Source organism: Erpetoichthys calabaricus, chromosome 3 (assembly GCF_900747795.2).
Source record: "Erpetoichthys calabaricus chromosome 3, fErpCal1.3, whole genome shotgun sequence".
Taxonomy (NCBI): domain Eukaryota; kingdom Metazoa; phylum Chordata; class Cladistia; order Polypteriformes; family Polypteridae; genus Erpetoichthys; species Erpetoichthys calabaricus.
Genome location: NC_041396.2, coordinates 105208441 through 105232134, shown reverse-complemented (window position 1 = coordinate 105232134; position 23694 = coordinate 105208441). Strand labels below are relative to the sequence as shown.

The window sequence follows — 23694 nt, the reverse complement described above, 5'->3', positions numbered from 1 at the left end:
AGAAACCTTTTTTTTATTGTGCCAGGAGCGATTGAGAAGAGCATAATCAATCAAGTCATACATGGTGATGAACAATGGAGGATAATATTTGCAGATATTTAATGCAAATTTTAACTTATTCCCATTTGAGAGATGCTTATACTTTGAATTAAATCAAACTTTAGCAATTCATTCAAAGCTTAAAAATGCTTCAATGTTCATTATTTCATTTTATTCTGCTGTGTCTATGTCTCCTATCATCCAGCAGTTTGAGTATTAATATTGTTATTATTGTTGTTGTCTCTATTATTGGATTGTTATCTAATGTATACTGTAACCTATAATTTCTGACCCTCCGTTTATGACAGGTTGTTGCCCATGGTACCAACTATACAGTCGCAACCAATTAAAAAACCTACAGACATTATTTCTGTAGCAAGGCAAGATCTCTGATACTCATAGGAAGCAGCTCTTAAATCTTTAATTAGGATTTTAAAAACACATACTACAAAATATAACTGAAAACAGCCAAAGCAACAAGGAAGCATGCATCCTGTTGTGAAAATAACATGTCTGTCTTTTCTTAAACAAACTGCTTAATCTTTTTGTCAATGTGTAATACTGTGTAATCTAACCATTGTGCATGTCTAGAGCCAAAGAAAGACTCATTTTCAGTTTTCTGTGGTTAAACTGTCTAAGTAATTACTTTCATCCTGGTTATAGTCTCGGCAAAAAAAAATAATTAAGTAAAGTTTTCTTTCAGTTTTGCCAAGAAGAGATTCTTTGCTCTTGGCTGTATGACTAAATTTATAAACTGGCAATATTCTAAATGTTAATAACTGGGCATACATAACCAGAGTTCCAAGCTTAACTTCTTATTTACTGTATATACTCAAACAAGTGCACTCATACTGGAACTGAAATACAGCAGAAAAAATATTCTGCAGAATCTTACTGGCACTAAATATAGGTAAAGTGATGTAAATCTTTATGAAGAAAGTGCAGAATTAATATCATTTACAAATGAGGTGTCAGTTACTGTGATTTTCTGTCAACATAATTATAGTTTTCTGTATGCTTTCCTGACGAGGTCCATGTAGGACCTGGGCTGACCAGGTTTCCCTATCCCTATCAATTTCCATTAGCACTTCTTGGACATTCCCCAGATGCTCTCAAGACAGCCAAGAGATACAATCCCTCCAACATGTCCTGGTCTACCCCATAAACTTATTTATTGTGATGTTAACTCACAGTGAGTCAGGTTTACACCTATTCCAATACCGATTTTCATGGCATTTTAGGAACTGGGTTTCTGTGAAAAGTTGGGTTATTAAAATGCATGTAAACACACAGACTGTAGCATATAGCCTTGGCAGTCATGCTATAGGAAGGTGATTGGCTCTAAAGATGGAATTAACATTTAGTTTTATAAATTAATGGATGGTTGACCTGAGTTCCCACTTTAAAATGCAAAACCTTGGTATGCATGTGTTTAGTTATACGTAAGGCTGCAGGTTAACTATTTGAGAATCTGTTTCTGGGAAGGATACCTCATAACACCATAAAGAAATATATTAAAAGTGTAGATGACTCCAAAGGTTATCTAAAGATCATGATTAAATATTAAAACCAAAGTTACTGTAGGTTAAATGAGCTATATATTTTTATCTTGCCTTTTTCATCAGCCTTCTCTTGTTTTTTCCTTAATTTTTTTTTAAACTTAGTTTGTCTGCATAAATTATTAGGGAGTCAGTGTTGGGGATTAAGCTGATGACCTTGTAGGCTCTAGTCCAAGTGATTTACTGCAGGGCAGCATAATACTTCTGTAAAATCAATACACCACACTTCATTGAGTATCTATGCATAAAGATTTGAAGTGAATATAAATAATACATATAAAGCTACATGTAACATTAGGTGCAATAAAACCAAAGATAACCTTAGGTGAATAACAGATTTCCTTTGTATGCATTTATTAATGTAAAAAAATATTTCAGGGATATCTGAGTTGTTTAATGTAATGCAGAACAGCTGAACGCACTTCTTTGTTTTGTGAGCAATGGGAAAAAAAAGCACTGAAACTTTACAATGAATATTTAGATTGTAGTTGAAACCAAAACTGTGCTGTTAGTGGTCCCCAAAGACAGCAGTTTCAAACCTCTTTTTTATCACATCTCATACACAGAAAACCTCTTTGTTTCAGATGAGCCCTTCCTGCCTTTGTCGCCTAGCAACAAGAGTATGCCCGGTTACTGCAAGAATGAGGAAGGGGACATCTTCTTAGCTGCAGAGTCATGGAAGCCTAATGTGTGCACAAGCTGTATCTGTTTGGATGGGGTGATCAGCTGCTACTCCGAATCTTGCCCACCTGTGGCCTGTGCCCGTCCTGTTCTAAGAAAAGGACAGTGCTGTCCTTACTGCCTTGGTAAGTCTGTGTTACACATTTAGTTTCATTTTCCACTGATACTGTAGTAGTGAGGTGGAAGACCTTAATGTCCTCTGGTGACTATCAACTCATTATATATTAAATCTGGAAAAAAGGAAATCCAAACCAAACTGAAGTGTGAGCACTAGAAACGCAAAGCTTCAAGTGCACAATAATGAAATGATCATAAAGCATGTTCAATATGCACCTGAATACAATATTAAAGTGTTTATTAATATGTTGAATTTCATCTGAAGGCATAATACACTATGTTTTCAAATTTATTCTGCATCCTTAAAATGTTTTTTATGTAACAGGCATAACATCAGGTGATGATTACTCTTTTACAATAAAGATTCCCTTCCTAATACTGAGATTACATTAATGAATACATTATGGCGATCCTGAAATAAAAAGGATTCACCTGTTAAGATATTGTATATGAAACAATTCTCCTGTATAAAGTTTATTTACAGCGATTCACCACTAATCCCCTTATAGAATGTGTGTACACGTGTTGGTGAGTATGTTTTAAAATCAAGAGGGTTTGTTATGGCTAGGCTTAGTAATTATGAGAACAAATCTGATCTCAGTTGCTGACGAATGCAAAGCAAACAACCCTTACCCTAAAGATATCATATTTATTCAATCCTGAAAAATCATGATAACAGGCTGACTTGTGTTCAGATGCAATGCAGGTTAAGATAACATTGTCTCTCTGCATGAATGTGTGTTTTGAGGCAATGAAATTCTATACAGCCGCACCACCATGTAATTAGCATGTGCTCCTAGACTTAAAGCATTTTCGAAAAAGAGTCCAGCCATACTAATGAACTTTCAGGCAAATTTAGTGCATTTGCCATGATTGTGTAATTTGTCATATTTAATTGATTCTGCATATTTTGCTTTTGCCTACTGTACCACTATTTATTCATGTTGGTGTCTACTGTTTTAAATTGTAAGATTATCAATTACTTTTAATTTGCATCAAGAAAATGTAATATAACAAGCAATAGTGTAACATTATGAGCCATCTTAAAAGAATAAATATGATCCACTATATAAGAAGTTATGTGATTTATCTCAAATGATCACTTTCCTTAGATTAAACCATTGATGCTGCTTGTACCGTAGGAATATGTTGAAAGCAAATAAAATGGAAGGGATCTATCACTTATTCATCTGTTACACTCTGCTTTAATTAAAAGCCCCCTTGCCCCCATTTTTAGAAAACATAATATTTGATCAATTTTTTTGAGGTAATAACTATAACTGATGCCACCTACTCAACTACATCTAAAGATGAGTTGGTAAATGCATCAAAGCAGCATCATCATTAAAATACCCGTTGCTACCCAATTTGGCGATCATTGTTGTGTTTCAGCAGTGTCACCTCCAAACGAGAACTTACAGAGAACATTAACAAGCATTATATGCTGCTCAATAGCACCATATAACATAAGACTTCCTGTAACTGAAAAAAAGTAATACAAAATGAAAATGGGGCTAGAATAGCGGTCTATTTGTTCAAAAGTCCTGGTTTCGATTCCTTGATTTTTGTTGAGCAGTTTACATCTCCTGCCTGTATCTGTATGGGTCTCTCTCTCTGACATTTCAGTTTTCCTTCCACATCACCAAAGATGTGCAATCTAGATTAATTAGCGATTCCAAATTAGATGTTTTATTGGATTACACAGGTTTGAAAATGTTATAAAATAGAAATTAAATATTAATATTTTGTCAGTCAGTCGTCTAGAGCACTCAGTGTTTGTTTTTTTTTTTTTGAGTATGGAGGAAAAACTGTGCCTTTTCTTTACTGCGCTACCACTCATCTCTTCATTGCACCTTGACACACAGCCATATTTTAGGAAATGACCATTGATAACTGCTAAACAGGATTTGATTTAGATGCCATGTTTATGACTGGCACTTCCAGAAATAGCATTACTGCTGGCAATGCCTGCTAAAATCATTCTTTCGTGCATACTGTATTTTTGCATGATACCTTAAAGTTATTTATTCAATACATTAATGGACTTGGTGTCACATGTTTTCTGGACTAAGAACTGCGTCTCTCCTTCCTTACCCATTTTCATCTTACCAGCACCCCATTTAGCAGACACCAGCAAGTTAAAGAATTTTAATCAGCAGCTTTAGTATTGGGTACAAATGCAGTAACATTCTTGTAATATCATGTTTTATATTTAGCTAGCCATCCCCTGCGGCCCTGCCTGGCTCCCTACTCCTGATGTCACGCTTCCCCCTCCCCTTGACCCACAGCCTCTGTCTCAGATTAGCACAAATATATCACTCCTGCAAGCAAACTATGATTCTTAGTGCGATGAGAGAAGTCGCAAAAACAACCGGAATGTTCAAACAAATTCTAGAAAAAAACCCTATCTAAATCCATTAAGCAGCTCTCTCATTTGCTAGCTCAGTGGATGTAAGATACGCCCTGAGGCTGGCGCGTGAGTGAGGAGGGCCCCATCGTCTATCTCAGATTCATGCAAATAAATTGGTACTGCAAGCGAACTATGATATTTAGTGCGATGAGAGAGGTCGCAAAATCAACCGGAATGTTCAAGCAAATTATAGAAAAAAACCCAATCTGAATCCGATAAGTAGTTTTTTCGTGAAAAGCGGACAGACAGACATACGTTGGATTTTATATATACAGTATAGAGATAAGATAGGGGAATCACTTTCTGTTAAATATTTCTCAAGTGAGAGAAAGTCTAATGTTAAAACTGGCTCATGCTCCTCCAGACAAATAGAAAATAACTGTAAAGAAACGTAATCTTAAATTTTATCCTTCAATAAAATGACTCAATGCATGAAAAGTTTAATATACACATCCTGGGAAAATATTCACAAAAAGGCTGATGGTAAATAGAAAATCTTTAATAAATCTTGCCAAGAATAAGAGGGGGATTTAGTCATTAATCAACAGCTCTTCTCATTGATTATCAGCAGTTATTGAGTTGCTGACCAGTTGCATTTGGTTCTTTGATGGAAGCTTTGCCTGCAGGATTATGGCTCTTTATATTGTAAAGGGTGGATCCAAGGGGACATGCATGACAGCAGCTGTGACAAAATGCAAGGCAGATCACTAATAGTGTATGCTATGTCCTTAATGAGGAGGCACCCAGAAGCTAATCACTCCAGAGGCACAAATTATAACTGTGGGATCTAATAGGATCCCCCTGATTTGACTGGGAGAGGCAGAGAGGCCAAGTAGACTATCTACGACCTCCCATACATTACATGGGTATTCTGAAATTGACCTGTCCCTTTAAGGAAGAGTTTGTTAATAGATCTGCCAGGACACCTAGGACTGTTTGACCAAGCTCTACTTAGATGACCCCACGAGTTCTGAACCCCAGAAGTGGTTCAAGAGTGCTTAGAGTCTGGAGGAAAGATGTTGGCAATAGATCACTTGGCAGGAGGAAGAAAGGCCAAAGAAAGAAGAGAGAAGTAGAAAGATATGGGGAGATATAGTGTGGAAGAAGCAAGCAGGAAGAACAGAATGCTAGACAAGTGGAGCAGTCACCCTACAAGGAGACAACTTTGTAGTTAGGTGCAGAGAGGCAGCAGGTTTTTTTTTTTACTCTTTCGCCATAGTCCATGTTTTGTTACACCAGGACCCGTCTGTATTTTTTTTTTTGCCTTAATACACCTCCTATCTTTTCTACGATTTTTGGTCTTCTTGGCCGTTTAGCATCTGGCTGCCTTCAGGCTACAATGTTTATATTTATTTCGGTTTTCTTAGAATATACAGTGTATAGTGAATTTTTTAAAGACACAGCAGGTAGCGTTATTTCCTCACAGCACTTGGAAGGGAGTTTCATTCTCAGCTGGGGTTTCCAGTGGAGTCTTTCTACCTACACCCGAAACACTTGCTGGTAGATCTGTGACCCTTAGCTGGCTAATCCTTAGTGTTAGTGTGTATGTGAGTGCGCCCTGCAATTAAATAGTGTCTCATCACAAACTGATTTGTAAATCAGTTCCTACTGTCTCGCTGCACTCCTATAGTAGAAAAAAAAAAAAGGTTCAGTGAAAAGGGATGAATACGATGTATAATTCTGAAGCAGTTAATGCCAATTCCTTTGGAGGAACCAGTTATAGATGGGGGCTGTAAATTCATCATATGGGGCAATCATTCGCACATACAGAGCCACTTTAGAGTTGCCAATCTGCCTTTAAAGATATTTCCAGTTGTGAGAGGAAATCACTTGGAGAAAACTACCAAAGGAGAATATGCAATCTCCTTATATTGACTCTGAAGAAAGGTAATGTTAGCTGTGAGGTAGCAAGACTAACTAACTACTGTCCCACTGTGCTACATCTTGTTTAATCTAGAGTAGAATAAATATATTTGTTGGCAGTACATTAAGTACATGCATTCTGATTCCATGCAAATAGTGTAATATGTACTTATACTGACTAATGTTTTAAAAAGTACTTAATTGGTAATATCTTAGTGAAGGCATAATACATTCTACAAGTTTTAGCTGTTAGTTCAGCACTATTTATCATACTGCTTGTATTTATGAGCTTATGCTTTTTACTAGTAACAAGAGTTTGTAGCAGATACAGGTTATGTATAGTATTATTCTCATTGAATGAAATTAAGTTATTTTATTTGCCTGGGTTTATTGACATTACAGTTATATTATCAAAATGTCTCTTCTCTTTTACAACGTTTTTAGTAGTTGGTTATTTAAAAAATGAGGAAACTACTTTTGAATAGCAGTAGAGTTCATTACGCTTGAGAGATAACCTTGAGAATGACTTGAACTTAAAGATCTTTAGAAATAAAAGGAGAGTGACTGGCACATCCTGGTTTTTGGCCCAGACTCTGCAGGACAAATAAATTAAAAAAGGATTAGGGTGAATAGCTCACCTAAAACTCCCTTCATAGTGTATGAAGTTTAGTCAGGGAGCACAAGTAGAAAAATGCTATATAAGAACTGTTGCCCTAGAGAGCCTGAGTCATTCATAACAAGTGCCTGATGAGTCACTGGGAAGCTCTGTTTTGGTCGTAGCATCTCCTCCTTGTTTTGCCTCATCTTGGCACCTCATAAAACAAGCATAGGATTAAGGTTGGGAAATGTATTGGTTTCCAGTCATTTGAGTATAAATTAAAGCAGAGACAACAGAAGCAAGTCATTAAGTGGGAAGAAAACAGTTAAGCAAAAACAGACAGCATACCAAATAAAAAGAGTTATGCATTTTTGAACTAAACAGCATGGGTTATACAGTGTGATCTCAGATGGTTATCAAGGTGCTTTCATAAATGGAAGTCATGCTTTTCATTCCACAGATAATTATCGGATTATGTGTATACAAGGTAAAATTCCTGCGTGTTTTTCATAGATGCTGAAAAAAACACACATTCAGGGAGGGAATGTGATACAGTGTTTCTTAGGAAGATAAAATTCCAGAAAGGTTTTGAAAACTGATCACTATCCGGAGGAAGCTGTGGTATGATGCAGAATAAGTTGCCTGCATAGAAACATTCTATAAACTCAGACTGAGCATTAAAGCCTCTGCTGCCGGCTTATGAGAAGATTATATCCCCTTGCAGGATTTACACTTGGTGATTGTAAATTTCATTACTTTCTTAAAGGAAAAGGAAACTAGGAAAGCACTTGGATAACATGTTGGCAGCTTGGGTGTAAGTTCGTAGAATAATGCATTAGGTTATAACATTAGGCTATGACTAATCCCTCACATGATTTTTTTTTCATTCTTTCCCTAAACTGCTTCAGGATGGTATGAGTTAAAAGTCACTAAGGTCTGTAGCTGTATTGCTTCACTCCATGATAGCATTTGTGACCCTTTAATTAATCCACTTGACTATTGGTGTATCCAAAAGAATGAGCTATAGTAAAGGGTTGGAGAGTTCATTTGTCAACCCTTACATAATGTGTAGAGTCCTTTATATTCACTATAACAAATGTTATGTACTAGGGTGGGATATTTTGTCTACTTAAATCATATTTTTCATGTGTAAAATTTGATGGCTGAAAAAAACACTTGCAATATTCACGTGTGGTTGACTTGTGTGATACACTTCAGATTCTAGGTATTTGTAAGGGCTAAGGTAACAGATTCTAGCTCTTGATTTTATTACATCTACCAAAAAGAGTATCTGAAGATAAAACAGATGTGTAAAGAAATTCCATGCAGGAGTGTGAAGAATTCTGGACAGGCATGGATCAATACCAAACAACCTAGCTTTGTTAGGCAGCACCACAAACTCCTTCACTGCCCAAATATTTCTAGATCTAGGTTTTTTTTCTAGGTTTTTTCTGTTTTAAAACAAAATAGTGACTTGAGTTACATTCTTGGTTGTAATTCATTAATTTGGCTTTATATATATTGTCTGGAAAAGGATATGTGAACCATGTTTTGGAATATCGTATGTATAATTGACTTTCAAAGAGCGGAATGATTCAGGATATGGTGCTTCAGAAATGTGAAGAAGAAGTGTTTATCAGAAAAGGCACATAAAAAATAATAGTAATGAGCATATAAAGTACAGTGGAACCTCGATTTATGAGCATAATTCGTTCCAGAAACGTGCTCGCAGTCCAAAGCACTCGTATATCAAAGTGAATTTCCCCATAAGAAATAATGGAAACTCAGATGATTCATTCCACAACCCAAAACTATATAAAAATGATTAATACAAAATATAAAGTAAAAATACATAAAACAAATTAACCTGCACTTTATCTTTGAAAAGAATCATGGCTGGTGTGAGTGAGTTTCTAAACTCTTGTGGGAATCCACCCAATGGGACGACATACGGAAGAGCGTCCCAAAGCAATCGCAGTCTCCCAGCGCTGTAGCAGTTCGCCGTAAAAGCAAATCCGAAAAGATCGCGGACATGCTATAAGCGCCTGCCGTCGATGGGTGATACAAGGAACAAGGAACATTATAAATGCGCAGGGCACAGTACTACTTGGCCACGATCCTGCCCGACCGCTGTGTCTGTGTATAGGAAAGTGGCAGATCCCGCTACAATAAATAACCGCACTGTTGCTTTTTCAAGCTGAATAAAGCTGGTGTCGCTAAAGTACTGAGACTCAGCCTCGTGTTTTGGGGTGCATGACAAGGACTCGCACATTACAACACACACGCGTGCGCACACACACACACACAGTCACAATGCTGTAGTAAACAGTATACGCTCATACGGATATTGACTATATGAGTGAGGCACGGCGACTTAGACGGAGAATAGGAGACGATTGCCCACAATCCCGCAGAGAGAGAGAGAGAGAAGAACCATCAGCTCAGTTGTGATTACATGACGCTCAGCAGACAAAGCGTATACATACTGCTCGTACTGCAAGACCTCGCTCATTTATCAAGTCAAAATTTATTAAAAATTTTAGCTTGTCTTGCAAAACACTCGTAAACCAAGGTACTCGCAAAATGAGGTTCCACTGTATATGAGTAGGATGAGAGAGGCATGACTATTGTGATGTGCATGTGTAACAGAGGCGCTGTATAGGCACCTGACCCGACACAGACGGACACAGAGGCACGTATGAAACACAAAGGGACTTTATTTTTCTTCACCCGTGGGCGCACATCTTCCCCGTGACCCACAGGCAATACACAGTCCATAAAGCACTTCTATAACAAACCAACAAAACACTCTTCTCCTTTTACCACCACTCCTCCTCTGTCTTAGTCCTCCTCCTCCCGACTCTGGCTCCTGAGTGGTGGTGGCTAGCCCTTTTTATAGCTCACCCGGAAGGGGCTGAAGATTCGTCCAGCCGAGCTGTTGAAACCAGACAGCCCCCCCTAGCGGCCACCCCGGGCCCCAACCAGGCTGTGGAGGACTCAATCTCCCATGGAGCCCTGCGGGAGGTTGGGGAATCACCGTCGGCCAGGGAGGCTGCCACCAAGTGTCCTGGGGGAGGTATTGGGCTGCCCATGGTTGCTCCCCTGGAACATAAGCAGCAGGGGCGTCCCGGCCAGGCATGGGACCCGACCGTTCGTCACAGCATGTTAGTGAGATTTAGTAGGCAATAGTATTAATAGTGACTGAGGACAGAATAAACAGGAAAAAAAAACAATATAAGGCATTTGGTGTGACACAATCATTAAAATGAAAACAAGAGCAGTAAATATATCAGAGTGCAGAGACATGGGTGCAAGGTACACAGAGAAGAGGAGGACATGGGTTGAGTGCAGAAATTAATAACAAATTTTGAAGACACTCCAAACTACTACTGAAAATAATGTACTTAAATTACATAGGCAGTAGTAAAGCATTAGTCTATTCACTCTTAAAAAACTGTTGTGTGCTGTTTTGATTTTCTCTGTGATTTTTCTGTGACTATTTGTTAGGTGGTACATTAAAAAGTACAGCCTCCTTGTGTAATAATTTCCTTTGATATTTGTATTTTAGCTAAGAGAGCCAATAAATTAGAATACATACATCCAGCCTTAGTCTTGCAGGAATGGAAAGGTGAATTTTAAATTGCCCACTCAGTAACAGTCATAATAAGGTGGGAAGGAGGAGAGATTTACCTTGGATGATCAAGTATCAGTCTTGCCTTTTGCAGTGCCAGTCATTGATTAAATAATTAGGCAAGGCTCCTACTTTATTTACCTTACTTTTCCCTTTTGTAGGAGGCAGGCCATGGGCCATTAGACTTACATCAATGTAACTGAAGCACTCAAGAAACAGAATAATATAATTTATTGATAAAATTAAGGATTATAGAAATATGATAACTGCATATGTATGTTGACATATAAGATCGCCTAGACAGACAAACATATAACATCGAGAGGCTGGATGTTTACTTGCTTTAATTTGCCTTGGCACAGATAAACAGTTTAATTATACCAAGTCTTTAAAGGTGATGACCAATGTTGTGTAGAGTTCTTGCCTTGTTGTTGCTCCAGGCTCAAGTGGAGGGTCCTTCTTACTTGATAGTACACTCTTTCTCATTGCTGAATGATCCCTTGTTTGTGGTGTTCTGTGATGCTGCTTTCTCAGCTTGTTTTCTGCTTTTAGGCCGTTTGCTGTGTCATCTGCAACTTTATAGGCAAAAGCATTACTCTTTCTGGCTCAAAAGTTTTGATGCTGAAGTTCCCTTCTTGAAGTAATGGCTGTTTCTCAGCCTTTTCAACCCAGTGGCCCACAGCTTGGCTTGGCAGAGAGACTAATACACAAAGAGAATGAGATTGTCATTTCTTAGCTCCCCAAACAGAGAAAATCTCATCAGTTTTTAGATGCAGAGAGAAGTTTCAGAAGGTCATTTGGCAGAGCGAGAGCACAGTTTTCCCCTGGGGTGTAGTGCCGCAGAGGGAGTGCATTGAAGGAGTCTCTGGGGAGTCCAGTGAGAGTGTCTAGAAAATATCCTCAATTGGGTGTAAATAGTTTTAAGGGAATGTATAATTTCTCTTGATTGGATTAAAATCATTCCCAGTTACAAAATCAGTGCCTCCTAATAGATGAGTTCTTCTGTCCATCAGAGTAGTCATTCATTGATTTACAGCTGTTTATTCTTGGTTGAGTCTATTTTGCACCTTCTGGCTCAAGAAGTCTGCAGAGGGGCCTCTGGGGAGATGTCAGTTCAACTCTGATTTGCTTTCAGATGAAGTACTGGCAGATCTTAGTACAAGCTGGAGTTCAGTCTCTTATTTTGGAATTTAAGTGGGGATTTTGTGCAGCTGGGTTTTATCTAAGTCTGCTTACTTAAGAGTCTGGTGGGCCACTAAAGAATAGCAGAAAGGGCATTGTCCACTTTGTCCAACTAAGATATGTTTGTCAAAAAGGACATGTTTCTGGTGACTGTTCCATGTCCCTGCGCCCATCTCCACTTAAATTCAGGATTCTGTCCCACTTTGGTCATAATGATTCAATGTATGTTTAAAACTTTTTGTACTGGGAGCAATCAAAGTGAAGGGTTAAAATAGTTATACATTATACATTAAAAATGAAAGAAATGAAAAGAGCTTTCGAAGAGAATCTTGTCTCCTTGTCATTTTTGGATGTTGGTGCACCTATTGTGTATGGATGAATGTTTTTGCTGCATTTACATTTTTGCTTTTCTGGCATTAATGAACTGGAAAATGTGAAAAACTAATTTCATCAGCAGAAAGCATTTGCACACACTATAAACAAGAAGTTCAGTCAGATCTCTTGATACCACCTGTGACCTTCTTTGCATTGATCTTTCATTTCAAATATATGTTTTGGCATTTCACAAGTAGCATAAATGTATACAATATGCTTTGCTGATATGTTGACAGAAGTGAATAGATGTGGGTGAAAAGGTGTGTCATTATGCCCTGTGACCAACTAGTATTACAACCTTGGCTGATTTCTGCTATGTGCCTGCTATAACCTGGAAAGTCTAAGGCTTCCTGGTCCCCTCAGTTGGAATACACACACAATATGGATCTATTCTTAGTCAGGTAGAGATATATTTTGAGAATTTCAAAGGATTTGGACGCAAAGCTAAATGAATGCTTACAAAGTGTGGTGTAAAAAAAATGGAAATTAGAGTGTCAACTAGACATGATTATGGTTCTACTAAAAAGCATACAGATAAATGCATTCTTAAACTTTGGAATAATATTCTTTGCTGGAGAAGTAGATAGATAGACAGACAGACAGACAGACAGACAGACAGACAGACAGACAGACAGACAGACAGACAGACAGATAGATAGATAGATAGATAGATAGATAGATAGATAGATAGATAGATAGATAGATAGATAGATAGATAGATAGATAGATAGATAGATACTTTATTAATCCCAAGGGGAAATTCACATACTCCAGCAGCAAAAAAATATTAAATTAAAGAGTAATAAAAATGCAGGTAAAAAAACAGACAATAACTTGAATAGTGTTCAACGTTTACCCCCCCTGGTGGAATTGAAGAGTCGCATAGTTTGGGGGAGGAATGATCTTCTCAGTCTGTCAGTGGAGCAGGACAGTGACAGCAGTCTGTCGCTGAAGCTGCTCCTCTGTCTGGAGATGACACTGTTTAATGGATGTAGTGGATTCTCCATAATTGATAGGAGCCTGCTGAGTGCCCGTTGCTCTGCTACGGATGTCAAACTGTCCAGCTCTATGCCAACAATAGAGCCTGCCTTCCTCACCAGTTTGTCCAGGCGTGAGGCAGTAGCACATTGTTATAAAGGGAATTTTGAAGCCTGCTGGCTGAGGGAATGTGTAGATATAGCAATATCTGCACCATCTTTAATCTGTTAATGCATCTTGTAGAAAAACTGTTGAAGAAAATGTACAGTATAAGGGTGTTAGATAATGAAGCCATGTTTGTGAGATAAATATTACAGTGCTCTTCATGTATATAAATGGTGTTTTAACCACTACATCATATGCCTGGAATTTCATTAAATATTATTAATCAGAAAACAAATTTTTACATATAAACTGCTCAAAAAAATTAAAGGAACAATTTGAAAACACATCAGCTCTCAATGGGAAAAAACTCATGCTGGATATCTGTACTGATATGGACTGGGTAATGTGTTAGGAATGAAAGGATGCCACATCGTTTGATGGAAATTAAAATTATTAACCTATAGAGGGCTGAATTCAAAGACACTCCGAAAATCAAAGTGAAAAAATGATGCAGCAGGCTAGTCCATTTTGCCAAAATTTCATTGCAGCAACTCAAAATCGTACTCAGTAGTTTGTATGGCCCCCACGTGCTTGTATGCATGCCTGACAATGTCGGGGCATGCTCCTAAAGAGACGACGGATGGTGTCCTGGAGGATCTCCTCCCAGATCTGGACCAGGCCATCACTGAGCTCCTGGATAGTCTGAGGTGCAACCTGGTGGCATCGGATGGACCAAAACATAATGTCCCAGAGGTGTTTTGTTGGATTTAGGTCAGGCGAGTCAATGGTATCAATTCCTTCATTCTCCAGGAACTGCCTGTATACTCTCGCCACATGAAGCCGAGTATTGTTGTGAACCAGGAGGAACTCAGGACCCACTGCACCAGCATAGGGTCTGACAATGGGTCCAAGGATTTCATCCCAATACCTAATGGCAGTCATGATGCCGCTGTCTAGCCTGTAGAGGCCTTTGTGCCCCTCCATGGATATGCCTCCCCAGATCATCGCTGACCCACCACCAACCAGTCATGCTGAACGATGTTACAGGCAGCATAACCTTCTCCATGGATTCTCCAGACCATTTCACGTCTGTCACATGTGCTCAGCATGAATCTCCTCTCATCTGTGAAAAGCAAAGGACACCAGTGGTGGACCTGCCAATTCTGGTATTCTATGGCAAATGCCAATCAAGCTCCATGGTGGCAGGCAGTGAGTACAGGGTCCACTAGAGGACGTCAGGCCCTCAGGCCACCCTCATGAAGTCTGTTTCTGATTGTTTGGTCAGAGACATTCACAACAGGTGGCCTGCTGGAGGTCATTTTGTAGGGCTCTGGCAGTGTTCATCCTGTTCCTCCTTTTGCCAAAGGAGCAGATACCAGTCCTGCTGATGGGGTAAGGAACTCCTATGGCCCTGTCCAGCTCTCCTAGAGTAACTGCCTGTCTCCTGTAATCTCCTCCATGCCCTTGAGACTGTGCTGGGAGACACAGCAAACCTTCTGGAAATGGCATGTATTGATGTGGCATCCTGGAGAAGTTGAACTACCTGTGCAACCTCTGTAGGGTCCAGATATCGCCTCATGCTACCAGTAGTGACACTGACCGTAGCCAAATGGAAAACTAGTGAAAAAACAGTCAGAAAAGATGAGGAGGGAAAAATGTCAGTGGTCTCCACCTGTTAAACCATTCCTGATTTGGGGGTTGTCTCATTGTTGCCCCTCTAGTGCACCTGTTGTTAATTTCATTAACACCAAAGCAGCTGGAACTGATTAACAACACCCTCTGCTACTTAACTGACCAGATCAATATCCCAGAAGGTTCATTGACTTGATGCTATACTCTGATTAGAAAGTGTTCCTTTAATTTTTTTGAGCGGTATATATATGGAGGTGACCAGGCAGACTGGTGACCAGGGCAACCTGGGTGCAAAACATTAATGAAGACCTTCATTTATTGGGTATGAATTAGACAGAAGCACAATCACTGGCACTTGATAAATCTGCTTAGCATCATCATATTTCTGCCTTAGGTACCATGCAACACAAAAAGTCATAAGAAGAAAAAGAACGTGGAGGCGTATCCTAACATATATTTGTAACTATGAAATCCAATAGAATTATTTAAAGAATGACAGTGCACTAAGCTTTTGTTACAGTAACCTTAGAGTTTATATGATGCTGACAAACTAGTAGAACAAGTTAAAATTAGATTAATTGATTAATATTGAAGAATTGCAGTACATTGAATGGTTACATAAACTCTGAATGCCAGTCGGGTAATCTTTAGTTTTATTTTAAAGGATAAGCTCCATAAATATTAGATAGAAAATAAAATTAGTTTTCTTTAATTCCTTTATTCTTTTTGTGTGAAATAATTTTAATATTTTTATTATTTATTTATCATGTTATGTAACCCTTTTCCCTATAATTTTATAAAAAAAAGTCTATTCAAGCTTCACACAGCATTTAATGTGCAAGTAAATAGTCCACTGATGTTTTCTAAAAAAAAAATACTATTAAATGGAATGGATGCTTGCAAAAGTTCAAACAGGCAAGGCAATGCATTTCTCTTTGTCTTTTTAACACTACTATAGTCTATTTTTTATTGAATTCACCTTAGCTATAGGTTCTTTTGTTTACTTTTTTCCTTGCTTGCCAACTTTACCCTGGAGGAAATTGCCTTTTCCATTGTCTCAACCTAATTTAATTTTTCTTGGCTTGCAGGTTCCATGTCCAGGATAGCTGAATTTTGTCTTGAAAAGAAAATTTTCCTTAGCAGAATTTCATATTTGACTGTGGTATTCAGTATTTGAAGTTAAGTAAAGTTCAGAATACTAAAAGGAATAAATAATGTTTGTTCTAGGTGTTACCTTAAAATACACTTTCAACATGAAAAGTATATTTTTCCATTCAGGGTGACACTCTGACACAGTGGTTAAAGCTGCTGCTTAACTGCTGCTGATTTGTGAGTTTAAATCCTGGGCTGATCATTATTTGTTTACAGTTTACGCATTCTCTTTGCGGCTATATGAGTTTTTCTCTGGGTGCTCATTTTTTCTTCCCACATCCCAAAATTGTGTAGGTTATGTACAGTAGATGGGTGACTCTAAATGATAGTAAATGTAACCTCAGATAGAGTTTTCCCCAACGTGTTCAAGGTACAGATGCTGGCCTTGTAACTCACTTGACTGAATGAGCTTAAACCTGGAAGGATAAATGGATTCTATGCATTTGTTTATCACTGGCAGCCCCTCAAAATAGGTTCTTGCTCTCACCTGGCTAAATAATAGATATGGGAAGGAGTATAACATAGATAGATACAGATTATTTTGGAAAGACAGGTAAAACTGAAAAGGTGGGGGAGTCACCATTTATGTAAAACAGGATTTGAACACAAGCCTCCTTCAATTAGATGGTGAGCCACAGCGTAGTGAGGATGTTTAGATTCAACTAGACAATATCAGGGTTCAAGGCCTCATATTAACAGCGTGTTACAAATCCCCTAATGTAGACAATGCTTTCAATTTACATTTTTTAAAATATTGAAAAGGAGAGTTAAGAAGGCAATGTTATAATCATGGGGAATTTTATACACACAAATTTTAACTTGTGCTCCACTATATGTAAGGCTAGCCAAAGACAGGAGTTTTGGAGGTAAAAATTTTTTTTTTTTTACATAATTTGTTAAAGTGATGTAGGAGACCTTCTGTGACAAGACCCTGAAGGTTGCTGAGGGTTCTGTTGGTGTTACCGGTGTTACAAGAAGGAGGTGTTTCTCTCACAGGGCACCCTGGATATCATCGAGAGGAGAAATGAGAAGGACGGCAGTGAGGGCTCTGAGGGCAGATAAAGAGGTGTTTGTTAGAGGAATCTGTGAGCAAGTGACACACCATCTGTGGTCTAGCGACCCACGTCCTGCTTATAGGGGAATTGAAGCATTACACACATCTGAATCTGTTCCTCAGCGAGTCGCAGTCGCAGTTGTGACATGCTGGGCTGGCTATTTTGAGCAGCTGTTCAAAGCTGATCCTCCGGCTAGGACGTTGGATATCTCTGGGTCCACAGTTCTTGAGGCTGATCCTCCAGTTAGCTATGAACCACCCAATCTCACTGAGATTGCTCCAGGCTGATGGTAAGACTGTCCTCCTGGCATTGCAAGCAATCTTTGCTTCCATTTGGGAGACTGGGATCATCCCAACTGACTGGAAAACGGGACTTGTCATCCCTATATGGAAAGGGAAGGGTGATTGCCTGGATTGCAACAATTACAAGGGGATAACACTGCTCTCGGTGCCGGGTAAGGTCCTTGCTAGGGTCATCCTCAATAGGATCCGTGATCACTTGCTCACCTACCAGTGACTGGAACAGTCTGATTTCACGCCTAAGAAGTCTACCATCGACCGCATCCTGGCACTGAGGGTTCTCATGGAGCGCAAACGCGAATATCGGCAGAGTTTCTTTGCAGCCTTTGATGATATTTGTAAAGCGTTTGACTCAGTTGATCGAGCTGCCTTGTGGACATCCTGAGGGTTCACGAAATCACCTCGAAGTTGCTGGATATCATGATCGGCGTATACACTGGTACTGTGAGTGCTGTGCAGAGTGGAGGCAGAACCTCTGTGTTTTTACCAGTTGATTCTGGGGTTCGTCAGGGGTGTGTTCTTGCTCCTACTCTGTGCAATGCTTGTATGGACTGGGTGTTGGGCAAGGTCGTGGGGTCCAGCGGCTATGGGGCATTTGTTGGTGAAGAAAGATTCATGGATCTTGACTTTGCGGACGATGCTGTGATCATAAAAACCAAGATCTGGGCTTTTAATGATCTCTTGGGCACAGCCATCAGCAGTGTGTATGTTTGCGGAAAGAGAGTGTGGAGAGAGCATGGGGGGGTCATGAGTTTGCTGGAAAGGGGTTTGTGGTGCTCCCGATATCTATGCAAAAGGACGAAGGTCCAAGTCTTTAGAGTCCTGGTGCTTCCTGTCTTGCTATATGGTTGTGAGACATGGACACTATCCAGTGACCTGAGACGAAGACTGGACTACTTTGGTACTGTGCCTCTCCAGAAAATCCTTGGGTACCGTTGGTTTGACTTCGTGTCAAATGAGCGGTTGCTCATGGAGTCCCGAATGAGGCACATTACTTGCATTGTGAGGGAGTGTCAGTTACAGCACTATGGCCATGTGGCGCGTTTCCCCAAGGGTGAACCAGCTTGTAAGATCCTCATTGTTGGGGACCCGAGTAGGTGGAACAGGCCAAGAGGTCGCCCACGTAATACCTGGTTGTGGCAGATAGACGGTCATTTCTGGAGGGTGGGATTGGACCGCATGTCTGCCTGGGGGGCTGCCAACCGGGATCCCAAGTTGTATCGTCATGTAGTGGGTGTGGCAACGCACTGTACCAGTGCATGCTCCTCAACTTGAGTTGACTTGTTAAAGCACCAATGATGGCGGAATCCTGTCCAGATGTAGTATTCTATAATAATCAGGATAGAATTCAGAAGATAGATATGATTGAACAATTAAGGATCTAGTTACCATAATGTAATAAATTTTGCAGTGTTTTGACAGAGTGCACATATTATCTCATTGTATAAAATGGGTAATCAGTTTGATTGTAGTAACCAGAAACCAGTAAGCTTAACATGCATCACAGGTAAATTAAGGGAACAATAATTAATGAAATGATTGAGTAACACATGTCTAGAACGGGAGTATTACCAGATAGTCAACATGGGTTCAAATGGGAAAGGTTGTGTTTCACTAATAATCTATTAGGAAGCAACAAAAGCATACGATAAGGCAGTTGCAAATTATATTATTTATCTTGATTTTCAGAAGGCTTTTGATATGTACCACATGAAAAATTAGAGATCCTGAATCAGGAATTCAGGGTGTGATGTATAGGTTGCTACCAATTTACCTCAAACACAATAAGCAAAGGGGAAAGGTGAGGGTCACGTTTTAAGAATTAGGTGATGTTAAAAGTGGTGTCCTGCAAGGATCAGTGCTGGGGTTGCTACTCTTTTATATATCTATTACAAAAAAAAATCTTGGAAGGAGACGAGACATGATTTTCTCGGAGAGACACTTATACGTCCCACAAGAAAGAGATTTAACCACGCCTGGGTCCGAAAATAAAGGAAAAAGAGTTGATGACAAAGTAGAACGTTGTAAAGAATTCAAAAATGTTGGCGCGGTACACATGCAGAGCAGGTTAGAGATAATGGAAGTACGAAAATTCAAAAGTCTCAAAAAAAGGATAGGAAAGATTGCATTAGTGCAAACAAACAGAAATTATTACTCGATGAAATAATGGAACAGCGAAAAGAGATTGAATATATTGTTCAGATTTAAACTTTAAGTCGGAGACTTGTAGATCATCTAATTCATGTTGCCAGTGAGAATTAAAAGATTCCAAAAACGGTGCGGTATGAAGTCCTGTAAGATGGAGACTTTTAACATGAGATTTTTTCAACTTATGCCCTACTTACAACTATTTTCAAACAAGACCATGGTCCTCTAACCACAGTCGTGTGAATGCTTTTGGCAGACACACTTCCTGCGCTCTCAGCTCTTATAAATTTTATCAGGACAATAATTTTATACATTCTAGATGACACGACAACGACAAAATAAAGAAGAAAGAGCATGGACAAAAATTTGTTAAAAGGTGTTTTATTTATTAGAGAGAAAGAAACTATATACACACACAGGCAGTTATACGTTGCGTTGTCATAATGAATGTCCAAACACAAAATCAAAATTCAATGCAATCTTGAAGAAAATTTAATTCCAAATATTGTTTTTACGAAAGTTTTAAAGTAAAAGTGAAAGTTTTCCTTTGAAAATAATCTCTTTAAATTGTATATCCAGCAAACCAAACCTAGGGGTGGGCAAGTGAAGTGAGCAGAGGGCAGAACCCCCTAGTGTATATAAATATAAACTATTAGAACAAGAATATAATAAATAAGCTTGTTAAGTTTGCAGATGATACCAAACTAGGTGGAAGGGCAGATAATGTAGAACCAGCTGAATCATTATGGAAGGACTTATACCATATAGGCTTGGGCAGATTTGTGGCAGACGAAGTTGAATGTAAATAAATGTAAAGCATTACACATAGGCAGTAGACATTTTAGAATTGAATACATAATGGGAAGACTGAAACTTGAAAGTACTCCTTATAATAAGGATCTAAGTGTCATACAGAACTCATCACTAACTACATCAAGACAGTGTACAGAAGCGATCAAGAAGGCTAATAGGATGTTAGGTTATATATTACGATGGGTGGAGTACAAGTCAAGGGAGGTTATGCTTCAGCTGTGTAGTGCATTAGTGAGACCTCACCTGGAGCACCATATACAGTTTGTCCCCATATTACAAACAAACATAGCACTGCTAGAGAAAGCCTGGGGAAGAACAACTATGGTAATTTTGGGACAATGAGGTATAAAGGGAGATTGAAGGAGATGAACCTTTTCAGTTTAAAAAGATTGGGATTAAGAGGTGACAGAGGTTTTTAAAATTATGAAAGGGATTATGCAGTGGATCCCAGCTGTTACATTAAAATCATTAGTGTATGATAAGAAAATTGTCAAGAGCAGATTTCCACACATGTTAGAAAGTTTTTCTTTACACAAAGAACCATAGTCATATGTAATAAATTGCCACGTAGTATAGTAGAGAGTAGGAATAAAATGACATTTAAATCTTGACTTAATGGCATTTTAGAAAATCCAGGTGAATAGGACGAATCAGCTTGTTAAGGTGAACGGTCTGTTCTTGTCACTATTGTTCTAATATTCTAATGCTGCTAAATCCTAACAACCCTAAAACTGGATCAGACAGGTTCAGTGAATGAATAAATGAAGGGACATATTATAACTCAAGTGTATGAATTCAAAGAGCAGATTGCCTTCTTGTGCAATCCAAATGTTGCATCTAAGAACTAACAGTATTTACTAAACATTTTGAATGTGTATGTGGCAGTTCTTTTATGTTTTTGAAAGGATGTTATTATTTTAACGATTTCAATGTTTTCGGATGAAATCAGATATACTGATTACCATTTGCATATAAATGTATTTCTTCTTTATATATAATACGCTACCGTGGCTGTTCGTTTGTCTGTCCAGGATTTTAAATCACCTGTAGCTCGCAAACCATTTGAACTATCCATCCATCCATCCATTTTCTAACCCGCTGAATCCGAACACAGGGTCACAGGGGTGTGCTGGAGCCAATCCCAGCCAACACAGGGCACAAGGCAGGAAACAATCCTGGGCAGGGTGCCAACCCACCGCAGGACACAGTTGTATCTCTACCTTTACATTACAATGTCCTAGATAAGTAATTAACTTTGAAAATGATAGCAGAGGTATAATAGTGTACCTCAAGTTGAACTTTTAAAATACAACTTGAGGAAAGTATGGAATATCTATTATTTTTTGTCCTTATTTGATTCCCGTCATATGACCTACAGTAAATGTGCTGCCAGGATTGTTAATGGCTCCCCAAGCCACAGAATTGGATAAGATGGCTAAAGAAAATGGTGGCGTCATTAATTTTGCTATAAATATAACCAGAGATAATAATTTGCACATACTTAGCGTAGTAAGCTGCTAATTCAATTTATGTCTGAGTAGTTGTCTTTTCAAAATCAGAGAACACTTGAGCAAAAAACAAACAAAAAATAAAACAAATATCAAAGAGATAATGTCTCAGTCAGCCATTCTTAACCACCATAGGAGAAACCCAAAGGAACTTTAAGTCCAACCCCCTCTCTGATGAAGTGGATAAAATACAGAAATGAAAGGAAAGGGGAGAGAGAGCCCAGATTTATAGGAAATCCTTTCCAAATGGAGTCTCCTTCCTTTGCTGTCCGGAGTTTTGTGGTTCAAGAACTGGGCTCCTTAGTCATTTAAGGAAACTATGAAAAGCTTCAGGGGTATCATTCTCATTTTAAGTGACTGCCAAAAGAGGCTAGACAACCAAGATCATTTATTCTTTTTTTCGAGTAAGCAAATGTCTCGGGCTCAAATGAATTTAAAATACTTTTAGGTATATACCTTAGAGGGCATAAGTGATGCCAGTGGGGTAGCAGTTCAAATTGAGCACAGACACAGTTACCATTTCCTCATATGTTGAGGATCTTCCTCCAATCTGGTCTTTTATAGAGTAACTTCAGTCTTCTGAGAGACCCACTGCTATTTTAGAATAGCTGTTTACTACATATTGGAAGCTGTTAGTGCTTTTAAAGTGAGTGATAAGAAAAACAGATCAAGGAGAAAGAACTGTTTCAGTGAAGGAACTGCAAGTGTCAGTCTGATGAAATTGTGGACAATGAATGACTTCAGCTTTTAAAGATGTAGTGTCACTGGTGTGCTTTTTTGATTGTTTCTTTGTTCTGATTTCAGAGTGCTATAAAAAACAATTCTCTCTCATATTGAATTAGCTGAGTTAGTCTTTGTAATTCTTCTAGAAATGAATTACCATTTACTTTCTCTTGAAAATGCTTACATGAAGAAGTATGCAGTTACACCTTGATCCTAAGAAGAATGAGGAACAGGACAGCAGCATTGGAAAACTTAACCATTTGTATACTTATTTTTAAAGTGCATAACAAGAATGTACAAAGACTTGTGGTTAACTTGTACTATACTGGTAACACTTTAGTTTAGGTACTGCAAAAATGCATCTATTATTCATTTAGTCTTATGTAACAAAACCTTAACAAACGCTTCTGTTGGTCTTTGTTATGCTTATAACACATAACTAGAGAGGGTATTCATTTCTGTGCAGTTCGACGTAATAAGGCCCTTTGATATGCAGGTAAAATAACTTGCTATTTTGAAGGATTTCCAGGTTTTATTATCTATATATATAAAGGAGAGTTGGGATCCGAGAGACTGTGTTTGTGGAGGGATGGAGAGTTAAGGCGGGTGGTGGAGTCACGTGATCATCTCTCCTCCCATTCACCTCATTTCATTCACTTCATTTCGCTCCAAGCTGAGCTCCGCAGCTGATGCGGTCTTGCCGTTCTTTTTCCGTAGTGTTTAGTCCTTTCTCCTTTACTGATTTACTGTTTAGTAGACGCGGTATTTACTGAATAGTATTTTTCTCCTTTAGTGTTTCTACTTAGTGTTTCTTAGTGTTTAGTAG

At 38.7% G+C, this 23694-nt stretch overlaps 1 protein-coding gene across 1 annotated transcript in view; it reads left to right on the top strand.

Annotated features, from left to right (window-relative positions):
• crim1 (cysteine rich transmembrane BMP regulator 1 (chordin-like)) overlaps positions 1-23694 on the top strand; it is a 907432-nt gene that overhangs the window by 800363 nt on the left and 83375 nt on the right. Inside the window, exon 13 of the mRNA XM_051925587.1 lies at positions 2183-2404. Coding sequence (XP_051781547.1) covers positions 2183-2404 — 222 coding nt within the window. The remainder of the gene's footprint in view (positions 1-2182; positions 2405-23694) is intronic.